The sequence below is a fragment of the Balaenoptera acutorostrata genome, chromosome 19, assembly GCF_949987535.1.
Source record: "Balaenoptera acutorostrata chromosome 19, mBalAcu1.1, whole genome shotgun sequence".
Lineage (NCBI taxonomy): Eukaryota > Metazoa > Chordata > Mammalia > Artiodactyla > Balaenopteridae > Balaenoptera > Balaenoptera acutorostrata.
The window spans coordinates 34,521,142-34,543,151 of record NC_080082.1 but is presented as its reverse complement, the minus strand read 5'-3'; the positions used below and the strand labels follow the sequence as shown (position 1 = coordinate 34,543,151).

The 22,010-nt window shown below is 42.2% G+C and overlaps 1 protein-coding gene across 6 annotated transcripts in view; it reads left to right on the top strand.

Moving 5' to 3' along the window:
- Positions 1 to 290: 290 nt before the first annotated feature.
- HEATR3 (HEAT repeat containing 3) overlaps positions 291 to 22,010 on the top strand; it is a 37,998-nt gene continuing 16,278 nt past the window's right edge. For 5 of the 6 annotated variants that reach the window (XM_057534216.1, XM_007167618.2, XM_057534220.1 and 2 more), the window contains exons 1-11: positions 291 to 597; positions 741 to 913; positions 2,812 to 2,899; positions 4,812 to 4,924; positions 7,145 to 7,254; positions 9,522 to 9,662; positions 11,177 to 11,454; positions 16,026 to 16,116; positions 16,223 to 16,380; positions 17,390 to 17,472; positions 19,213 to 19,349. In XM_057534216.1, the coding sequence (XP_057390199.1) occupies positions 463 to 597; positions 741 to 913; positions 2,812 to 2,899; positions 4,812 to 4,924; positions 7,145 to 7,254; positions 9,522 to 9,662; positions 11,177 to 11,454; positions 16,026 to 16,116; positions 16,223 to 16,380; positions 17,390 to 17,472; positions 19,213 to 19,349 (1,507 nt within the window). In that variant the 5' untranslated portion in view covers positions 291 to 462. The remainder of the gene's footprint in view (positions 598 to 740; positions 914 to 2,811; positions 2,900 to 4,811; positions 4,925 to 7,144; positions 7,255 to 9,521; positions 9,663 to 11,176; positions 11,455 to 16,025; positions 16,117 to 16,222; positions 16,381 to 17,389; positions 17,473 to 19,212; positions 19,350 to 22,010) is intronic. The other variant, XM_057534218.1, reaches the window with a different exon arrangement.

Here is a 22,010-nt window from a genome sequence, read left to right as displayed (position 1 = left end):
GTTAGGCGCTTTACATAATATTTTTTTAAGCCTCACAATAACCTGACCTGGCAAGTTAGGTATCCTTAATCGCATTTGATTATTATGGAAATAAAGGTTTGGCAAGTTCAGTAACTTGATAAACGTCACTAGCTGGCGGCAGGCGGAGTCGGTTCTAACCTTCAAATCCAGCCTTCCCCTTCCTGAGAAAACCCATAAGACACGCCCCTCCGCAAGGTCTGGGCCCGCCCAACCTCCCCTCTACGCCTGCGCTCTCCCCGCGCTGGCCACCCCCCCCCCCCTCCGCCGCCGACACGACACGCGCACGCGCATTGCTTCCCCATGTGGGCTCAGGCCGTCATCAGGCCCAGCTGAACAGTAGTGGGTAGACCCCTAGACTGCAAGACCTTGCTGCCAGCTGAGCAGACTCCACCGTCTTGCTGTTGCCCTCCTCTCTCGGTCTTCCCGCCAGCGCAGTTCACCATGGGCAAGAGCCGGACGAAACGCTTCAAGAGACCTCAGTTCTCCCCTACGGGCGACTGTCAGGCCGAGGCGGCGGCGGCGAACGGGACTGAGCCAGAGGAGGACGACGGGCCAGCGGCGGAGCTGCTAGAAAAAGTGAGGCGAGGGCTCGCCGGGCCGCGTGGGGAGGGGTGGGGGGAAGGCCTCGCGCGGAGCCCCCCAGCAACGCCACGCGCCCCTGCCGCCGCGCCCCCGCGCGTGCGCTCTGCTCTCTCTTTGACACTTGTTCTTTCCCGCAGCTCCAGCACCCGAGCGCCGAGGTCCGCGAGTGCGCCTGCGCGGGGCTGGCCCGGCTAGTGCAGCAGCGGCCGGCGCTGCCGGGCCTGGCTCGCCGGGACGCCGTGCGACGCCTCGGGCCGCTGTTGCTCGACCCCAGCCTGGCGGTGAGGGAGACGGCGGCTGGCGCACTGAGGTGAGCAGGGAATGGGGTCCGGGGTGGTGCCTCGGATCCGGGCCCACGGCGTCCAGCTGGCGCCTCTTGTGTGCCACGCACCGTAGCTAATCGGTTTCATCCTCAGTGCACTTGTCTGCGGCAGCTCGGGAGGGCCAGGAACTGCAGAGGCTCTCCTGTTTGCAGAGGGGGGATTTGAGCTCAGGCTTCAGACTCCAGAGGACCCCATGAGCCCCGGACTACACGCATTGCTGCTTCACCTGCAGTAGCCACCTGTCAAACGTCCTCTCGTCAAGGCCTAGCGCACGTTGTACCCTTTCTAGGGAGCCTCCATGGAGTCCTGAGGTTCAGTGAACTCTTCCAGTATATATGCCAGGTGTTCTAGGTGCGGTAGACTTTGAGCAGGCAGGACATTGAGCAAGACAGCCAAGATCCCTGCCTTCACAGAACCCGTGTTGTTGCGGAGACAGACAGGAAACCAGTAAACAGGTGAAACATGACATTAGATCGTAAGTGGTGCTATGGAGAAACCAAGAGGATGATGAGTTGGGGGTGGGAAGTTACTTTAAATTGGGTGATCTTTAGATGACATTTGTGAACTCTAGCCTCCTGGCTCTGGAGGCTAGAGCCAGGCGTGGACAAACAAGGGAAAGAGCATTCCTGACAGAGGGAACAGCAACAGCAGAGGGCTTGGCATGGTTAAAGAATGGGAAGGTTATGTGGCCGAATAGAGTGGAGGGCGGGCATTGTAAGAGTTGAGGCTGGAGAGATGGATAAGGATCTGGTGGTGTAGAGCTAAAGGACCTATTCTAAGCAGGAGTGACTGGTCTAATTTACCTTTCAAAAGGCCACTCTGGTAGCTGTTCAGAGAATGGACTGTAGGGGGGGGCAAGAGTAAAGTTAATATTCGTAGTTTTCATAGCTCTGTCTTTATTTATTCTGTTTCATTCATTGATTTGGCAAGTATATATTGAGTGCCTGCTGTGCAACAGGCAGTGGGCTAGGTCGTGGGCATGTGGCAGTGGACAAGACACATAATTTCTGTCCTTAATGGATCTTACAGTATTGAGGGAGGCAGGCATTATGCAACTAATCACACAAGTGTGTAATTATAGCCAATGATATTTACAGAAGATGCTATGAGAAGGTATACCTGGGGGTTCAGGGAAGAAAACCCTAAGGGCGTGATGTTTGAGGTGAGATCTGGGGGATGAGTGGGGATTAACCACTTGATGGAGGAAACAGTGTGTGGAAAGCCCTACCATTCCCCCGAAGCATACACACACTGAGAGCTCCTTCGAAGATGGTGAGGCGGCTTCCGGTTTCTCTTCATATCCTGAGTGCCTAGCACAGTTCTGTGCACTCAGAGGGCAAACAGTGTCTTTCCAATCAAAATTAAATTTAGTCAGGATTGCTTCAAGGGAATGTCTTTCTCAATAGCCTCACCCTTCCTACCCTGGAAGTCTTGATTCCAAGAAAAGTTCCCTTCATATAAGATCAGGCAGGCGACTTCCCTGGCGATCCAGTGGTTAGGACTCCGTGCTCTCTCTGCGGAGGGTGTGGGTTCAATCCCTGGTCGGGGAACTAAAATCTCACAAGCCAGGCTGTGTGGCCAAAAAAAAAAAGATCAGGCCATGACTGATTCACATTAAATAGGAGAAGTCTTTCCTCTCCCTGTGTATCGTCTCAGTCCTGAAAACTAAGCTGTTACAAGACAGAGACATCTGTTTACTTCACGTAAAGCAAGGATTAGCATAGGTGGAGATCTGTGGATTGGCTGTGCAGCATCTTACAGGAATCATAAGCGATTTCTTCCGGGAAACCTTAAGTATGGGTAGAAATAGAAATAAACTTGAGCGCTTAATATGTTTTGTGACATGTGGTCTGAAAGTAAAACCTGTTTTAAACTTCTTGTGTAGAAATCTCAGTGCTTGTGGCGGTTTCGAAGTTTGTGATGACATGGTGACCAAGGATATCATGACTCCGCTGGTCGCACTGCTGAAAGAGGTATGCCGCTTTCCCAGGTCGCTGTTAGTATACACACTCAGACGGTTTGGGGTTTTGTTTTGCCTTTTTTTTTTTTTAAATAAGTTTATTTATTTATTTTTGGCTGTGTTGGGTCTTTGTTGCTTCGCGCAGGCTTTCTCTAGTTGCGGTGAGCCGGGGCTACTCTTCGTAGCGGTGCCTGGGCTTCTCATTGCTGTGGCTTCTCTTGTTGTGGAGCATGGGCTCTAGGTGCGAGGGCTCAGTAGTTGTGGCTTGTGGGCTCTAGAGTGCAGGCTCAGTAGTTGTGGTGCACGGGCTTAGTTGCTCCACGGCATGTGGGATCTTCCCGGACCAGGGATCGAACCCCTGTCCCCTGCATTGGCAAGCGGATTCTTAACCACTGTGCCACCAAGGAAGTCCCTGTTTTGCCTTTTAAGTACTTTGGTGTTAGTTATTTTGTCTTCCCTCAAAACATCCTATAGGAATTGTATTTCTTTCCTGGAAACACTGATCTCATCATGGATACTAGTCTCTAGTTTGTCCCCACTACCTTTATTTATCTGCTTGTTAGAAAAGACCTTCCTAAAACTATAGACTGACTCCTTTAGACTTTAAATTTCATACGATGAAAATAATTGGTATTTATTGGTTGCTTATTTATGTGCTAGGTGCTGTCTTGTGTATTATTTCACTTAATCCTCGGAGCAGTCCTGTTTGGCAGGTATTGTTATTCCTGTTTTACATATGAGAAAGCTGAAGCACAGATATTAGGAATTTGCTGAGAAGACTAGATTATGTTCTCAGATTTAATATCATGCCACCTTTATTGCATGATGTAGTTCAGGGATTAAGGAGCTCTTCCTCCGCCCTGCCTCTGGTCCACTATTCTGTATTGATGGGTAATTTTCACCTGAGGCCGTATAAAGAATACCCAGTTTTGATGAGAGGTGTCAGTCTTGTTCCCTTTAGAACCGTGATTCTACTAGGGATGATGTGCCCTGCAGGGGACATTTAGCAATGTCTGGAGTCATTTTTGATTGTCACGGCTTTGGAGTAGGGGTTGCTACTGGCATCTAGTGGGAGAGGCCAAGGATGCTGCTGAACATCCTACATTGCGCATGACAGCCACATGCACCACAGCAAAGAATCATCCCATCCAAATGTCAGTAGTGCTGAGATTAAGAAGCCTGCTTTAGAGGGTGCCGTGGATTGTAGGAGAGGCGCAGAACTGCAGAGTGGTTCAGAGCACCCACTTCGGAGCCAGGATGCCTGGATCTGAATCCCACTTCACTTAGATACTAAGCTACACCTTCAGCAAGCTCTCTGTACCTCTGTTTCCTATTTGTAGCAGGAGATTAGGGATAAGAGTTCATCTGCTTCATAGGTTTGTGGTGAGGATTAAATGACTTAACAGACATGAAGTGCTTAGAATAGTGCCTTGCGCATAGAAGGTACGGTATAGATGTTAGCTCTTATTATGTGTTACTTTTCTTTGCCTTATATACTGTCTTTACCACGTTAGATAAAATATTTTGTATTGATTTTACATTTTCACTTAAAATGTGAAATGCTTTTTATCCAGTTTGTACAGTGACTTGTGAACCTTTCTTGTCTGTATTTCTTGCCAGAAGGGTGCAGGGTTACAGGAACTGTACTGTTTATGAGAATTTGATGGGCTTGTTAACCACTGTCATTTTTTTTTTTAATTTTTATTGGAGTATAGTTGATTTACAATGTTGTGTTAATTTCAGGTGTACAGCAAAGTGAATCAGTTGTACATATACATATAGACACACTTTTTTTTTTTCTTTAGATTTTTTTCCCATATAGGCAACCACTATCATTTTTGATGTTTACTTTTTGTGATTCTTCACTGTCTTTCTGTTTAATTATTCTTTTGAACAAAGGTGCTAATCATGGTGTTTGGTTTCAGTGTAGTACTGGACTGGATTCAAATGAGATGTCTCCACAGGAAACAAAAGATCAGAACAGAAATTCTATTGAAAACATAGCCAATGAGGTGGTAAACGTGCTGTGGAATATATGGTAAGATGCTTCCAAACGCAGCCTCCTGCTTCAGTGCTACTCAGGCTGCTGCTCCCTCTGTTAAACTGCAGAGGAATCTCTGTTCTCTTTGGTCGGCGTGTAAATCTGTGATGTTAGTGCTCGGTCGGAGGTCTCATCAAGTGACCTAAGATCAACTGTCCTTCCCAAGCCGTTTTCCTCATAACATCACTACGTCCTTTTTTGCTTTACAGCTCTTCTCTCCAGTCATTGCTGCTGACAAAAATAAGAGGAATCATGGACATTAGTACCCACTGCACCTCCTTCCTCCCCCACTACCCGTGTACCTTAAGCAGCAGTTGTCTTAAAGCCAGCCAGGCTCCAGTGCAGTAGATGCTTTGACCTGGCATCTGGAATGAGACAGGGACCACAGACCTCAGTGGGTGCTTTACTCCTCTGCCGTGGCAGGTGCCATTTGACAGGGAAGTAGATGCCTGAGAAGAGCTCCTTTGGTCCCAGTAGGAAGAAGGCCATGCTCCATTCCATCATTGTAACAGTGGCCCTGGGCGGGGGAGGGTGGGAGTAGGGGTGGGGGTGGGTGGACTTGCTTTTAGGAATGGAGATGGCTGGAAACACAACCTGCATTTTTTTCTACGCCATTTTATTGTCTCACATTTCTAGCCAGATTCTAGCAAGAATCTGTCATTTCCTTATTTTCAGTCAGCAGCGATGATTATTTCTGACCTAAAGCACAGGTACTTCATAGAATACAAGGTTAAGCTGGATCCTGGAAAGCTGCCTACACAGCAATCCAAACCTGCCTATGATTTCTTTCTTTTTTTTTTTTTAGTTTTTATTTTTATTTTTTAATGTTTATTGGGGTATAGTTGATTTACAATGTTGTGTTAGTTTCAGGTGTACAGCAAAGTGAATCTGTTATACATATATGTATATCCACTCTTTTTTAGATTCTTTTCCCATATAGGCTATTATTATAGAGTTATTGAATAGAGTTCCTTGTGCTCTACACTAGGTCCTTATTAGTTATCTATTTTACATATAGTAGTGTGTATATGTCAGTCCCAATCCTCCAATTTATCCGTCCCCCCCATGATTTCATTTTAAACTAGTGGATGCATTCCACCAGGAAAATTGGAGAGATCAGATCTGAGGAAATGGCATTCAAGCAAGCTAGTGGGTGCTGTTTTTCAGATAACTTTAATATATAAATTGTTGAACTCAGAAATTTTAAAAAAGTTTTCTTTGAAAAGTGCCTGAAAAAGTGGTCTCCACAGTGATCTCTCTTTCCTGAGTGCCCATTATCTTAACACATTTATGCTTTATTTTCCTGACTATACCTGACTTTACTATGGGCTTCTTGAGGGGAGGTTCGTAGCAGTGTTGCAGTAACTAGATGGATGGATGGATGGATGGATAGATGGATACACAAACAGAAAATAGTTTATCTTTAGACAGCAAGATTGAATTTAATCATTTAGTCAGCTCTGTTAGCTGTTAGTCTGTCATGTGTATATATGGTATGTCTGGAGGAATATTCTTCTCTGGAACCAGGGATAAAATTATTATAATTAGCTCTGTTTACCCTATATTTAGCATATATGTTAATTAATAACATTGATAACATTAATTCTGATTCTTTTATTAAAAAGTGTAATTTCAAAAATATTTATTATTAACAATTTCTCTGTTGCAGACTGCAAATTCTGTTAAAATTATAACAGTCTAGATGGAATGAATGAAATTTTAATTTTACTTTCTTTTAAATTTGTACTTTTTGTGTGATAAGTATAGAGGCCTTTTATCCTTACTTTAATTTATCATTACTGTGATATAGTGGAAAGACAAGTAAGCTGGACCCAAAGACTCACCAGTAACAAAGTGTGTGATCTTTGGACAGATCACTTCACCTCTTGGGGTCTGAGTTTCCTTATTCGCAAAATGAGGCATTGAAGTAAATGATTTCTAAGCTCTCTTCCATCTTTAACCTCCTGTAAGGAAATTGGCATGCGGGTAAAGAGATTGGCTAAAAGATCCTACTGTGATGGAAATAAAAATGCAGATAGCCAGTTGTGTTCACAGTGACTATGAATGGGCATTGGTTTCTTCATCTATAAAAATGGTGGTTGGTTGACTACAGCTCTTTGGTTCTTTTACAAAGCCTAATTATTTTTTCATGAATTTCTGTGGTTGATAATGTTAAAATGTGAATAGTAAAACTTTTTTTTCCCCCCTTCAATTTAGTGAATGCAGTAGTAGAGCAGTATCTATATTCAACAAAGAAGGGTGTTTGGAGATTGTATTAAAGTATTTAAGTAGGTTCTCCACCAATGTTGACCTGGCTATTTCAGTAGGTAAGTGAAGAAAAAGTTATGTGTGGCCTTATTCAAAATTTTTTATTCAGACATAGCATGTTTATTTCTACAGGAGTGATTTTTTTTCCTCATTGTATGTAAATGCCTAGCTGAGTTCTATTCTGAATCTTTTAAAGTCTGTGATTAATGCTCTACTTATGTAGTTTTCCTGCTCTTGACTCTGAGAGGGAGGAAAGTAATTATGTGAGCATATGTGGTTTCTAGTATACTACCATTCTTAGAAGGCTTTATTAATTCTTGAAGCTTTCATCTCCCATTTACTGAGAAACAGTAACCCACAACTACCAGGCCTTTGAGCCAAAGTTAATTGGAATGTAGACTTATTTAAATGGCTTGTACCACTGTCTCATACTTCCAGAAGAATACTTTTGATAACCTGTGCTTTTTTTGAGAGAGGAAAATAAGTGATTGGAATTTCACACAGGCCTGCTTGCCTTCCAGACAGGGAAAGCAAAGTCTGGCAGCTTCAGCTGCCTCGGCTCCCTCGCCTTCTGTACATGGGGTTAGAGAACCACCGGGGGCTCTTACTCAGCAGGGGGAGGAGACAGAAACCAGAGGGTGGGCGGCTCAGCAGAACTCTGGGGGCAAGTGGAGAAATAATGGGTGAAAAGCATTTTTTTCTACCCATCATAATATAGGCATCTGGCTGTCCTTTTATTTAACCGTGTATTTCTCCTGGCAAGGACAAGTTTATTCTCCTTACTGGAGTGTATTCCCCTTACCAGTGTTTCTCTTGGCTCTAGTGGAAACAGAACAGAAAAGGAAAAAATAATAGTGGAATAAATACCACTGGGAAAAATTTTTAAATCAGTTTCTCAAAATGGAATCTTTGGCAAAGGGGAGATTTGTGAGTAAATGAGAATTTTAAAAACAGTCGAACTAGGAAATTGGTAGGTGACTTCTAGTCTCAGAGGACAGTCTTTATTATAATAAGAGAATTTCAGGAAAGTTCATAGCTTTTAAAAGAGAAACTTCACTTCTGTTTTGGGGCCTTAAGTTTTGTAGATTTGGTTATTTATTTAGTTTTTTTCCTAAAGAACTCTTTTAAAGAACTTTAAAAAAATGGATCAGAATAAAGTTATTTTGCATTGTATAGCAGGGTTTTCCTTGGCATTTAGCTAGGTTCATGATTTTTTAATCAAATGTCAAATTACTTTTGAAAATCAAGCACGGCTTACATATAGTAAAGTGAAATTCTGAGATTCCATACTATGTATTAATATAGCTTTCTTTGAGCTTGTGTTGTCTTAGCAATCACAACTTATCTTGTTTTTTTGCTAAAGTGAATTTAATTAGTCTCTTAATGAAAAAAATACTACATTGGGATATATGTATATGTACATATATGCATATATATGGATTTATATATAAATGTATTTTGGAAACCAAAATAGAGCACAGCAATAGCATGTATTTTGACTACTAATTTGGATGGGAACAATCTGCTTTGGAAGTTTTAGACCTGGAAAGAAATGGATTTGTATGGTCTACAGTATCTCAAACAAAACAGATTTGGGCTTGCTTCCTCATTTGTGCTTCCTTCCTCATTTGCGCTTCAGTCAGACCTTTCATGCAATCCCAACTGTTTTTATACTTTCAGTTAATTGTTTCTAATTTACAAGTTGTAATCCATTGTCTTGTTCTAATGCCAGAGAGCAGTTAAGTGCTAAAGAAATCATATGTCTATTAATATTTTACCCATCTCTTAATTTGCTCATATTTTTATATAAAATACTTTTTTCCTTAAATATGTTTCACCAGAAATAACTTGTAATTTTTAAGGTCGTGCTGAATTTCAAAGAAGCCAGAATGTTCCCAAACCTAGGGCTTGTCTTTGACAGCAGAACTACCCTGAGAGTGTTGTCAGTGCACTGGTGTTTGGTCCGCAGGCTGTTTGCTACTGGTCTGTGATGAGTACAGAAATAGGGGCTAAACCTTTATAAATGTTTATAGTAATTCCACATTGTCACGGCGGTTAAGAGGCTTTTAAATTATATTTTATAAAAGTATAGTTTTATAAAGGATTAGAAATGAAGAAAAAAGGAAAAAAGGTCTTTTATACCTCTGATAGTTTGGGAAGCCTCATTTGCATATACCGTGTTTGAGGGAAAGTGTATATCTCCTACAAAAGCTACCTGTGTCCAAAGAACTTGTAAAGATGCAGATGTTTTTTGATGAGTTATTTTGGTTTAAATTATCCTAGCAGAATTCATTTTTTTCTAAATATTTGATGTTTGTCTTTATAGCATATTGTTTGCAGACGGTGACCGAAGATAACCCAGAGCTACTGAAATCTTTCAGTGCTCCAGCATTGCATGTGCTGGAATCAGCAATGCTTTCTCCTGTCAGTTCCATGGAATATATTCTATTAAAGACATTGGTGGCAGGTAAAGTTTAGCCATATGTGATAGTGTGCTTTTTTAGTAACTTGTAGTAGGTAGAGATGGGGGACAAAGTTATTCCCCCATTTCACCACATCAGGGCTTTCTGTGCTTAGTCTGTTCTGAAAATTTTAATATTTTAGTGGAGACCCTTAATTCAAGCAGTTCTGCATAGTTTCAAAGCCTTCTAAGATTAAATTTGTTTTTAGTTTAACAAACTACTGTTGTCTGATAAAGAAATGCTGTTGTCAGGACCCCCTCTTATTTATGAACCAGTGAGTTCAGAAGTTGACTGTAGTGCAGGCATCTAAGACATGACCATTCACTTTCCTATAAGATCTTCACCCGCAATGCATCTCCCCAGAGTTTCTAAATACAGAAAGAAGAAATAATCTGATGACATGTCAAGTAGTAGGTAACTTATTATATATTTTCCTCTTGCCCTTTGGTCTTCCAGGGGTAATTTATCTTGAGAGGTGTTTTTTTTCCCCTAAACTGATAAAATACACATAACATAAAATTTAACATCTTAACCGTTTTTAAGTGTACAGTTAAGCAGTGTACATTTGCATTGTTGTATAACCAATCTCCAGAACACTTTTCATCTTGCAAAACGGAAACTCTGTACACATTAAAGAACTCCATTTCCCTCTCCCCTCAGCCCCCAGCAACTGCTATTCTCCTTTCTGCCTCTATGGATTTGACTACTCTAGTGCCTCAAATAGGTGGAATCATACAGTATTTTTCTTTTTGTGACTGGTTTATTTCGCTTAGTGTAATGTCCTCAGGGTTCATCCATGTTATAGCATGTGTCAGAATTTCCTTCCTTTTTAAGGCTGAATAATATTCCACTGTATGTATATATGACATTTTGTTTATCCATTCATCTGTGGATGGACACTTGGCTTGCTTCCACCTTTTTGTTATTGAATAATGCTGCTATGAATATGGTTCTACAGATGTCCATCTGAGTCCTTGCTTTCAATTCTTTTTGAATATATATACCCAGGAATGATTTTTATTTTAACTGTCACATTTTTTTTTTTTTAAATTAGTCTAACTACTTAGCGGTAGCTCTTCTAGTTTCATAAGCAAAAAACCAAGCACCTGCTCTCCGGTTGTCCGTGAGACCTTCAAATTTTAGTGCATTCCATTCCACTCTTGGAATATAAGAAGCTGCTTAGGAGAGCAGCTCAGGTTAAGATGAAAGAAAGCCAGGCAACTCAGTTTGTCGTGGTAAAAGAAACTTGATCGGTGTTCTCTTGATCTGTTGCTCTCTGGTGTATCAGAGCAAGGCATTGTGTGCCAAGAAAAGGAGACGATTGTGAAGGACTGCTGTAATAAAGGGAGCTGCCTCTGTGCAGAGCTTTTTGACATTTAATAAAAACTGAGCAAAGGCAGTGGGATCGGGATTTTTTGAAATTACACCTGAGCTTAAAGAACCACTCTCATGGAAACTGTATTTAATAAAAGATTTCACAGTCGATTTCTTTGTCCTTATGCTCATTTTTTTTCCACAGGCACAATTTGGAATCTAAAGGACATTATTCCATCCAAGAGTCAGGCAGAAATCATAAATGCCATACTAAAGATCTTATCTGAAGTTCTGGAAATGGATGCTGGTGAAATGGTTATTCAAATGAAGGAGACTGAAACTCAAAGGATGAAAACTGCTGCACAGACTGAGGATACATTACAGAATGTTAATGGTGATGATTTGATTGAGGATGATGAAATGGAAGAAATTCCTCATAGAAGGAAAGTCAGAAGGAAAACTTTCATTTCAGATTTACTTCCAGTAAGTCGGATTGATGCTTTCAGACATGGATTAATACAGCTATTATCTTTCAATAGGTATCCTAAGCGTTGTAGGAAAATGTTACAGCAAAGTTAATTATAAAGTGAATTTCAGTTAAAAAAAAAAAAGTCATGTTTTCCCATTAACTCATAACTCAGAAATCTCCCAAAGGAGAAAAAAAAATGTCCTAAGACAAAACTTTTATATAGAGAAGGTTTGAAAAGACCAGTACTTTTGCAGCACTTCAGAAACATGTGGTCATCTCCCACTTCAGTTACACATTCTCTCCCAGACTGTCTTCAAACTAAAGGAATTTTTACTTTGCTTGAATTGTCCCTTGCATTCTTGTCTCTTTTATTTTAGTGTTTAGCCTTACCAAAGTAGCAAGCCAAACTTTCATTTACTCCCTACTGCCAAGCAGAGGAGGTTGGGTGATTATGAAAATTAATGATGGTTTGTAGTTTTTGCAGACTGGTTTATAGTTTTTGTTTGTTTGTTTGTTTTGTTTTTTTATAAATTTATTTATTTATTTATTTATTTTTGGTTGTGTTGGGTCTTCGTTGCTGCATGCAGGCTTTCTCTAGTTGCGGCGAGCAGGGGCTACTCTTTGTTGCGGTGCGCGGGCGTCTCATTGCAGTGGCTTCTCTTGTGGAGCACAAGCTCTAGGCACGCGGGCTTCAGTAGTTGTGGCACGCGGGCTCAGTAGTTGTGGCTCGAGGGCTCTAGAGCGCAGGCTCAGTAGTTGTGGCACACAGGCTTCATTGCTCCATGGCATATGTGATCTTCCTGGACCAGGGCTCGAACCTGTGTCCCCTGCATTGGCAGGCGGATTCTTAACCACTGTGCCACCAGGGAAGTCCCTGGTTTATAGTTTTTGATTGTGGCTTATTTGTGCTAGTGGGCGTGATGTTGGGGTGAGGAGGAGCAGTCTTGGGTGCAGGGAACATTTCAACTGAGCCAGTCAGCAGCGATGGAGCCATACTTTGGGAAAACATTTTTCCCAAGGAGGAGAACAGGTCGTCAGGAAGACAAGGAGGACGGTGAGTTGGGCTTTATTCATCTAGGTGCACATTTTCTGTGCTTACTCTGTGTGCCAGGCCCTGTGCCAGATGCTGCTGATAGAAAGATGATTAAGGCATATTTCCTGTCTTCAGGGACCTTTTCCATCTTGAGAGGATAGACATGTAAGTATAATTTATTATAATGCCTGTGCTAAGAACAGTGATAGGGCTGTGCACAGACTTCTGAGGGAGTCGTATCTATAGAGTAAGCACACCTGACTCAGCCCTGATGGAAGCAGAAAGGAAGACGCTCTCAGAAAAGGCTTTGTGGACAGAACACCTGAGCTGTCTTAAAGGATGGTGTAAGAAACAGCATGGTGAAAGCGGGTTAGTGTTGTTTGAGGGGCCTGGAGGCAGGAAGACCAGACAGGAGGCTGCTGAAGTCATTCGGAAGAAAGACAATGAAGCCTGAACTGGAAGAACCCTAGTAATGTCCTGTCACCCTTTCTACCATCTTACGCGTGGCCCGTCCTGATTCGTGTACAATGAACTGAAACTGAGAAGTATCTTAAGTCAATGTCTTAGAGTTTAGATAGATTTATTTTTAAAGAATTCTTAGTGGGCATAAACTCATCAGTATACCACTGTCCCACGTCCTATGAAGTCTTGTAAAGCTGAATTGGTGGTGTTTCAAAGCAGTCAAATGTTGTAGTTAAGAACTACTTTCTCACTACAAATAACTCAATTTCGTTTCTTTTTATGGCTGATTAATATTCCATTGTATATATGTGCCACAGTCCCCATGAATAGCTGTTAGGTGCAAAGCATTGTGTTAAGTGCTGGGGTGAATATGAAATGAAAAGGCCATCCTGCCCTTGAGTTGCTTGCAAATCGTAAAGTGGCTTAAAAATCATATCACCCCCTTTTGGTGCAAGAGGCGTGTATTTGAACCCCAAATTTACTCCTTGTCTCACTTGTGCATCTGAGTCAGAGTGGGTAGAATTTAAAATCAGTAAAGCAAGATAGACAAAGGCATAGCTATGAGCCTTGTCATTCCAAAGGGTGTTTCTAAAACCCCAGCAGCATCCCCTCAGGTACCACATGGAGGTGAGTTACAGATCTGGGATCCACTTGTGGAACATAAGCTCTAACAGGTCAGGGTTTGGAGGCTCTTCTGCAGGTGTTGCATCGTGCTGACCAGGTCACTTTATCCTGCCGGATGCACATATACTATGTTTCCCCACCCCGAATTCCCATCAGAGCAGAAGTGGAAATTCCAGTTGGGCTGTCAGGGGACTCTGAAAGATCGGACATCTCTGGCTGGGAGAACAGCACTCCTGCAGGGTTTCCCCATCTCCAGCCTTGCTCTCAGGGGCCCTGCAGGGAATGAGTGAGTGGGGATTGAGATCCACATCCACCAAGATGAAGTGCCACTGTTTAAAAGTATCGATATTTAACTTATTTAGAGATTCACTTTCCCAAGTACTACTTAGAAATAGAATTTTGGTGCTTAGAAAATGCAGTGTTTTCTCTTCACAAAAGCTTGCGTTTTAAAGCCTATCACCATAGCTGAGTAGACTGGATGATTAACATGCTGATCACGCAGCCAGTGTTTAAGTGCCAGTAGGGTGCTAAGCATCGTGCTGCCGTGTGCCAGGAATACAGATTTACAGCCAGGCAGCTCTGGTCTTCCACTCTGCCCAGTGGCTTGTGCAGGGATCCTTTAGAATCAAAACCCTTAATTGCATCATTTAACTTAAGAAGGTATAAGCACACATCTGTAAAGAGAGAACCGACCCAAGTTGTGGCTGTAACATGCAGAAGTAGAACACTCCCTACCCACCTTCCACAGTTAGCAATTGTCAAATCACAGTCTGTTTTCTTTCATCTATTTCCCTACCCACTCTTCCCCTCTCAACTACTGAATATTTTGAAGCAAATCTCAGCTGTCATAACATTTCCTCTAGCTTGGTTCTTTATGTCAATTTGATAACAATAAGAAGCAGGGAAATGTTCTGAGCAGGAAAGTCAGGTAAAGAAGTGGAACTTAGTTTCAGAGTTCTTCTAAGCCAGATCTTCGTAGGTGTTAAGTGGATGAGAGCCCAGCAGAGGCATGTCTTATGTAGCTTTGAGTCGCCTCCAAGAAATGTTTAGTTGAATATCATACACGCACGAAGTGAGTAGGAATAAATTTTAGATACATTCTTTTATTTTTAATTAATTAATTAATTTTATTTTTGGCTGCGTCGGGTCTTAGTTGTGGCACGTGGGATCTTTCATTGCGGCGCACAGGCTCCAGAGCACGTGAGCTCTGTGGTTGTGGCCCGTGGGCTCAGTAGTTGCAGCGTGCGGGCTTAGTTGCCCTGCGGCATGTGGGATCTTAGTTCCCTGACCAGGGATCGAACCCGCATCCCCTGCATTGGAAGGTGGATTCTTAACCACTGGACAACCAGGGAAGTCCCTAGATACATTCTTGCCAGCAATAAAATGAATATAAACATAGGGATTCCTAAGCTACATCTATTAATTAGCTATCTGCTTTTTTTTTTTAAGAATGTGGTTCAAAATTAGAGTTAAATCGTTGCACAAGAAGTTGCTGGAGGATTAAAAATGAGTACAACATTCTGGAAAAGGAGAACAGGAATATGTCACAAGATCTATAGATGTGTTTTTAACCTTTGATCCAGTAAATCTGAGGAAATAAGATAACCAAGTAATCTGAAATATTCCATGCTAGCGGAATGCTTAATAAATTATAATACATTCATTTAATGGAATATTTTACAGCCTTTGAAAAGACAATTAGAAAACTTTTGAAACTGGGAAACATTCAGGCAACAAAATATACATTACTTTTAGCTTATGCACTGTTTTGGAGTGCAGCTGTTTCACTTTTCATAGGTGACTTGAGAATTAAGGTCATATAAATTTATACAACCCATTTTGAGAATGTTAATTGATAAGTTAGGTTCATGTTATTTATTTCCAGAAGAAGAAGTCCCCCTATTTCTTCAGTCTTTAAGAAATGTTTTATTGCAGTCTTCAAAGAAAGCCAGAAAGCAGCAAGCCTATCTGCTCTTTAGCCAAGCTCTGTTGGTCATATAAGGGCCTGTTAGTAATTCTGGTTAATGAAGTCTTTTCCAAGAAAATGTGTAAGCATCTAAAAGCAGGTTTGTTGTGTGTAAGTGCCTGGTGTCCAAAATGAACTCTTGTTTTAATCTTAGTATGCTAAGCTACTTCTTAACACATTAGATTAAGTTTCAGGGTGAATTTAGTTCAGAATTCCTGAATATTTTTCTGTTCTCTCCAGCTAACTAAGCAACACTTAGAAAGTAACCGTGCAGATAGATGGAAACCCGGTGAACAGTGGCATGCTGCACAGTGCCAAGAGGAATCATAATGCCTGTTTGTCCTTCCAGCACTTTATGACTTTTCTTCTATTTACCCACCCCCACCCACGTCCTCTATTCCAAGTGCAAATATCATTTAGTAGGCTTTAACTAAGGAGAGTCACATGAAAATATTTTTCCACACATTTGAGAGTTGGTCGTTTGCTTTTTTTTTTTTAAGCCCACCGACAAGGAGCTGAGAGAGACCATAGCGTTGCTGACAGCTCAGCAGACTGCTCTGGAAATCATTGTCAACATGTGCTGCAGTGAAGGTTTGTGACCAGTTCCCATTTAGATCTCCTCCCCTGGACTGGGAGGGCAGCTTCCATGAGGATTATCTTAAATAGTCCAGTTCTGTGTGATCTGCACTCTTCCCAGATCCCACCGACGATGAATGGGAAGAGCTTTCCAGCAGTGATGAAAGCGACGCGTTTATGGAGAATTCCCTGAGTGAATGCGGTGGGCAGCTGCTGTCTCCCCTCTGCCTCTCCCATGAGGTTCATACCGCTCTCACCAACTACCTCATCCCAAAGAAGGTAATCTGTTTTCAGTCTAGGCTCATTCTAGAGCACAGGGAAGGCTTAAGAAAGCTGTTCCGGGGCTTCCCTGGTGGTGCCGCAGTTAAGAATCCGCCTGCCAATGCAGGGGACACGGGTTCTAGCCCTGGTCCGGGAAGATCCCTCATGCCGCGGAGCAGCTAAGCCCGTGCTCCGCAACTACTGAGGCTGCACTCTAGAGCCTGCGTGCCACAACTACTGAAGCCCACGCGCCTACAGCCCATGCTCGGCAACAAGAGAAGCCATTGCAATGAGAAGCCCACGCACCACAACGAAGAGTAGCCCCCACTCGCCGCAACTAGAGAAAGCCCGCGCACGGCAACAAACACCCAATACAGGGGCTTCCCTGGTGGCGCAGTGGTTGAGAATCTGCCTGCCAATGCAGGGGACACGGGTTCGAGCCCTGGTCTGGGAAGATCCCACATGCCGTGGAGCAACTAGGCCCGTGAGCCACAATAACTGAGCCTGCGCGTCTGGAGCCTGTGCTCCGCAACAAGAGAGGCCGCGATAGTGAGAGGCCCACGCACCGTGATGAAGAGTGGCCGCCACTTGCTGCAATTAGAGAAAGCCCTCGCACAGAAACAAGGACCCAACACAGCCATAAATAAATAAATAAATAAATAAATAAATAAATAATAAAAAAAAAAGACATTTACAGTAGTACTACTTAAAAAAAAGACCCAATACAGCCAAAAATAATAGATAAATTAAATAAATAAATTTTTTTAAAAATTTAAAAAAATTAAAAAAAAAAGCTGTTCCTTCTGTGTGCAAAAGAAGTACGCTAATACTGCCAGGTGTGGGTAATTGGTAAGATCTGGGAAACAAAACAATGAACAGCACTGGAGGTGGGCTGTTCAGAATTCCTGAGTACATCTTTATCAAGCCTGACCATCTCACTTAGAAGTCACATGTTGGGATTTTATAAAGGAATCATGTGTAAAAACCCTACTCTTTAACCTTTGCCTTACTTCTTTTTTAAATTTAGATTTTTGAGAAAACTGCCTTTCCAAACAGCATTGCAGTTGACGTGTGTTCTAGGAACCCCAGTTGGAAACCTTTGATTAGAAAGTAAGAACTTTTCTATTTTCAAAACCATTTGTCATTATGTTATTATATGAAATGATAGACCATTAAATGGAAGATGCCGACCCCCCCTCAAGAGCTCTCCCCCTGTGTCCTGTGTGTGTTCCCTGGAGAAGTGTGCGCATATGTGCACTAAGACAGGAGAGTGCACATAGCAGTGTGGTTTACAGTTGCCCCAACTTGGAAACAACCTCAATGTCCATCAGTGGCAGAATGGATAAATAAATGCTGACATAATCATACAGTAGAATACATACAGCTGAGCTACTTCTTAACACATTAGATTAACACATACAGCAATAAAAAATCTGAACTAGAACACTGACACTAAACTGTTTCATTTAGGGATGCATACATAGGTGGTAAACCTGTAAAGAAAAGCAAGGAAATGTCTGCTATGAAAGTCTGGAGAGTGGTGACCTTTGGGGTCAAGGAGGTGGGGCGTGATAGGGAAGGGATAGGTGGGCCGTGAGGGCGCTAGCAGCGTTTCTTTTTTTTTTTTTATTGAAGTATAGTTGATTTACAGTGTTGTGTTAGTTTCAGGTGTACAGCAAAGTGTTTCAGATATATACGTATTCTTTTTCAGATTCTTTTCCCTTATAGGTTATTACCCTATAGTTCTCTGTGCTATACAGTAGGTCCTTGTTCCTTATCTATTTTATTTTTTTTATTTTTTTTTTTTTAAGATTTCTTTATTGACTGATTGATTGCTATGTTGGGTCTTCGTTTTTGTGCTATGGCTTTCTCCAGTTGTGGCAAGTGGGGGCCACTCTTCATCGCGGTGCGCGGGCCTCTCACTATTGTGGCCTCTCTTGTTGCGGAGCACAGGCTCCAGACGCGCAGGCTCAGTAGTTGTGGCTCACGGGCCCAGTTGCTCCGCGGCATGTGGAATCTTCCCAGACCAGGGCTCGAACCCGTGTTTCCTGCATTAGCAGGCAGATTCTCAACCACTGCGCCACCAGGGAAGCCCTCCTTATCTATTTTATATATAGTAGTGTGTGTATGTTAATCCCAAACTCCTGATTTATCCCTCCCCCCATTTCCCCTTTGGCAACCATAAGTTTGTTTTCTATATCTGTGGATCTATTTCTGTTTTGTAAATAAGTTCACTTGTACCTTTATTTTTTTTTAGTTTCCACCTATAAGCGATATCATATGATGTTTGTCTTTCTGGCTTAGTTCACTTAGTATGATAATCTCTAGGTCCATCCATGTTACTGCAAGTGGCATTATTTCATTCTTTTTTATGGCTGAGTAATATTCCATTGTATATATGTGCCACATCTTCTTTATCCATTCATCTGTCGTTGGACATTTAGGTTGCTTCCATGTCCTTTAAATAGTGCTAGTGTTGTTTATTTCCTACCTAGATGTGCAGGTGTTTGCTTTGTAAACCGTTACACTCTGTATATTCGTTGAGCGCTTTATGTATGTCATATTTCACAATTAAAAATAATTTTAAAGTTGCTGCCATGCATAGAAATTTTTCTCAAGCAGATTCCATGTGACTCATAAATGAGCTGTTCCTCAGAGGCCTTGAGTGCTCAGGCAGTTTGATCTGGTAGGATTAACAGTTCACTTTAAGAATCCTTGCTCACTGCCCTAGACCTCCTTCTGCTTACAGATGGTCCCTGTCAGAATGTGACACTTAATTTCAAAGTCAGTGCTGAATTCTGCTGGGTTACTGTGAGAGGAACAGACAGCATTCTCTCTCTTCCTTTGCAGAATGAGCACTATACAATGCAGAGCCCTCGTGTGTCTCCAGAGCCTTGTCTCCCTCCTGGATGTGGACCATCTGGGAGGACCTGCAGCCCTTCAGACACTTGCACAGCATCTGTCACAACTGCTTTTTTCTCAGCCAGGTAAATATTTAGGCCTTATTGTGAAAAACGACTGGGATGGAGCAGAATTTTGAAGGGCCAGGAGCTTGGAGTTTGTAATTGTACACTGTCTCTCATCCAACCTGCAGAAACCTTTCCCAGACACTAGCAGTCATATATTTATAGTTGCCAGTGGTATAGAGTCAAAACAAAGTATGCAAGCAGGCCTCTGGGGTATATTTTTCTTTTTCATTAAAATTGCTTGCATCCAGTTATGTCAGTACAATTAAGACTGCATCACAAATATCATAAATATTAGGGTTCATTAAGATATTTGGGTAATTCTCTGTTCTTTAGTTTTCTTCTTAAATATAAAACCATTTGATTTGGGCTTCCCTGGTGACGCAGTGGTTGGGAATCTGCCTGCCAATGCAGGGGACACGGGTTCGAGCCCTGGTCTGGGAAGATCTCACATGCCGCGGAGCAACTGGGCCCGTGAGCCACAATTACTGAGCCTGCGCGTCTGGAGCCTGTGCTCCGCAACAAGAGAGGCCACAATGGTGAGAGGCCCGCGCACGGCGATGAAGAGTGGTCCCCACTTGCCGCAACTAGAGAAAGCCCTCGCACAGAAACGAAGACCCAACACAGTCATAAATAAATAAAAGAATGTGAATTTCTAAAAAAAAAAAAAAAAAACCATTTGATTTACATTTGATTGGGTGCTACAGATGTGTATGACAGAATTCACAAGGTTTGAGAGCACATAAAGTGGAAAGCCTCCCTCCTTTTTCTCACACTACCCAGTTCCTCTCCCAGAATTGGTCACTGTGACCAGTTTCTTGTGTATTCTTCCAGAGAGAGTCTCGATACAAAAGTATGTATGTGTATTTTAAGGCAAATGATAGACTACCATACACACAATTCTACACCTTGCTTTTTTTCTAACACATATCTTTCTTCAAATACCTTTGCATGGTATAAGCTGAATCTCTAAGTTACAGGTATCTGATATGGATTAATTTCATTTGTGTGCAGAAACCTAGAGAGATACTGTACATTAGTTAGTTAGGTGTTCTTTTTTTCTTTTTCTTTTTTAATTTTTACTGGAGTATAGTTGATTTACAGCGTTGTGTTAGTTTCTGCTGTACAGAAAAGTGAATCAGTTATACATATATCCACTCTTTTTTAGATTGTTTTCCCATGTAGGTCATTACAGAGTATTGAGAAGAGTTCCCTGTGCTATACAGTAGGTCCTTATTGGTTATCTATTTTTTTTTTGTTGTTATCTATTTTATATATAGTAGTGTGTATATGTCAGTCCCAATCTCCCAGTTTATCCCCCCCTTCCCCCTGGTAACCATAAGTTTGTTTTCTACATCTGTGACTCTATTTCTGTTTGGTAAATCAGTTCATTTGTATCATTTTTTAGATTCCACATATAAGCAATATCATAGAATATTTGTTAACTGTTCTTTTTAAATGACCTAGCTGTACAGTGTATAATGCATGCTCTTCTAACAGATTGTCATAGTTCACTGTAGTAGAATCTCATTTAACTTCGCCACATTAAACTATGGGAGCTCAAACAAAACAGAGAAAGGAAATAGAGGTATTTTACATAGTAAAGGAAAGTTCTTCGCGTTACTCTATCCGGCATGTATGTCTGGAGTGAGGGTTAATATGGGAGATATGAATCTGCTCTATTTCTGTGCCAAACTGTTTAACATTTCCCCTTCTCAGACACAGTACTAAGTCCAAGAGCTGAAACTCTTAGAAGATCAAAATATGGTCACTTTTGACTAAATACAAGTTTCTGTATAAGCATTCCTTCAAGAGTCGGTCTCTGATTCTTTAGGACATCTATCTTGCACTCTATGAAGAGGTGCTGTGCATTTAATGGTGCATGTTTTAGAAGTTCTAGATTAATTTTTAAAGATTAAGTAAATATTTAGAAACGCATTATATAGTTATCAATACTTGCCAGTTAATAGGCAGAGTTTTCAAGTGATCTCAGGCTGTGTATTCTTCCGCTGGTACCATCATGTGAAAACCACACACGCAGCCATACCTAAGACAGGATGTCAGACAGGATGTGAGCGGCGTCAGCCCCACTCCCGTTCCAGGCCCGTACTGGGCCAGCTCTGGAGTACACAGGTGACTGGTCATCGTGAGCTGGCCAAATGATGGCGATAGCTTTATATTTCTCTCCCAGCCTTGTAAACCTAAAGAGATCTGGATGGCATGCGGGGCAAGAGGGGTGGTTTCCGTCAGCCCAGCAGGATGTGCTGTGGAGGGGTGGCTGGGGGAGACTCCTGTTGCTCATGGCCACTCCCATCCACCCGTTCCCATGGGCTCCCTGCAGTGGGCAGGGCCAGATAGGGGAGTCCACAGCTAGGCCCCCAGGTGAGCAGGCCCTACCCAGACCTCTTAGTGCTTCCAAGACCTGCTGAACCTGAGAGAACCCCGTCTGCCCTAGTTTCACAATTGCCATCTCTTTCCTCTGGGCCATTTCTCAATGAGAGTCCAGTCAAAGTTCCACAAGCCCCATCCCCTGCCAGCATGAAGAGTTTATTTCACTGGAAATAAGTGCACATATTCTGTGCCTCTGCTATGCAGAAAACACTTAGGTGTGTTTCTCCTAGTTCAGCTGGCTATTCCTGGTCACTGGTACATACATGCACATTGATTACCTGGAAAGATCAC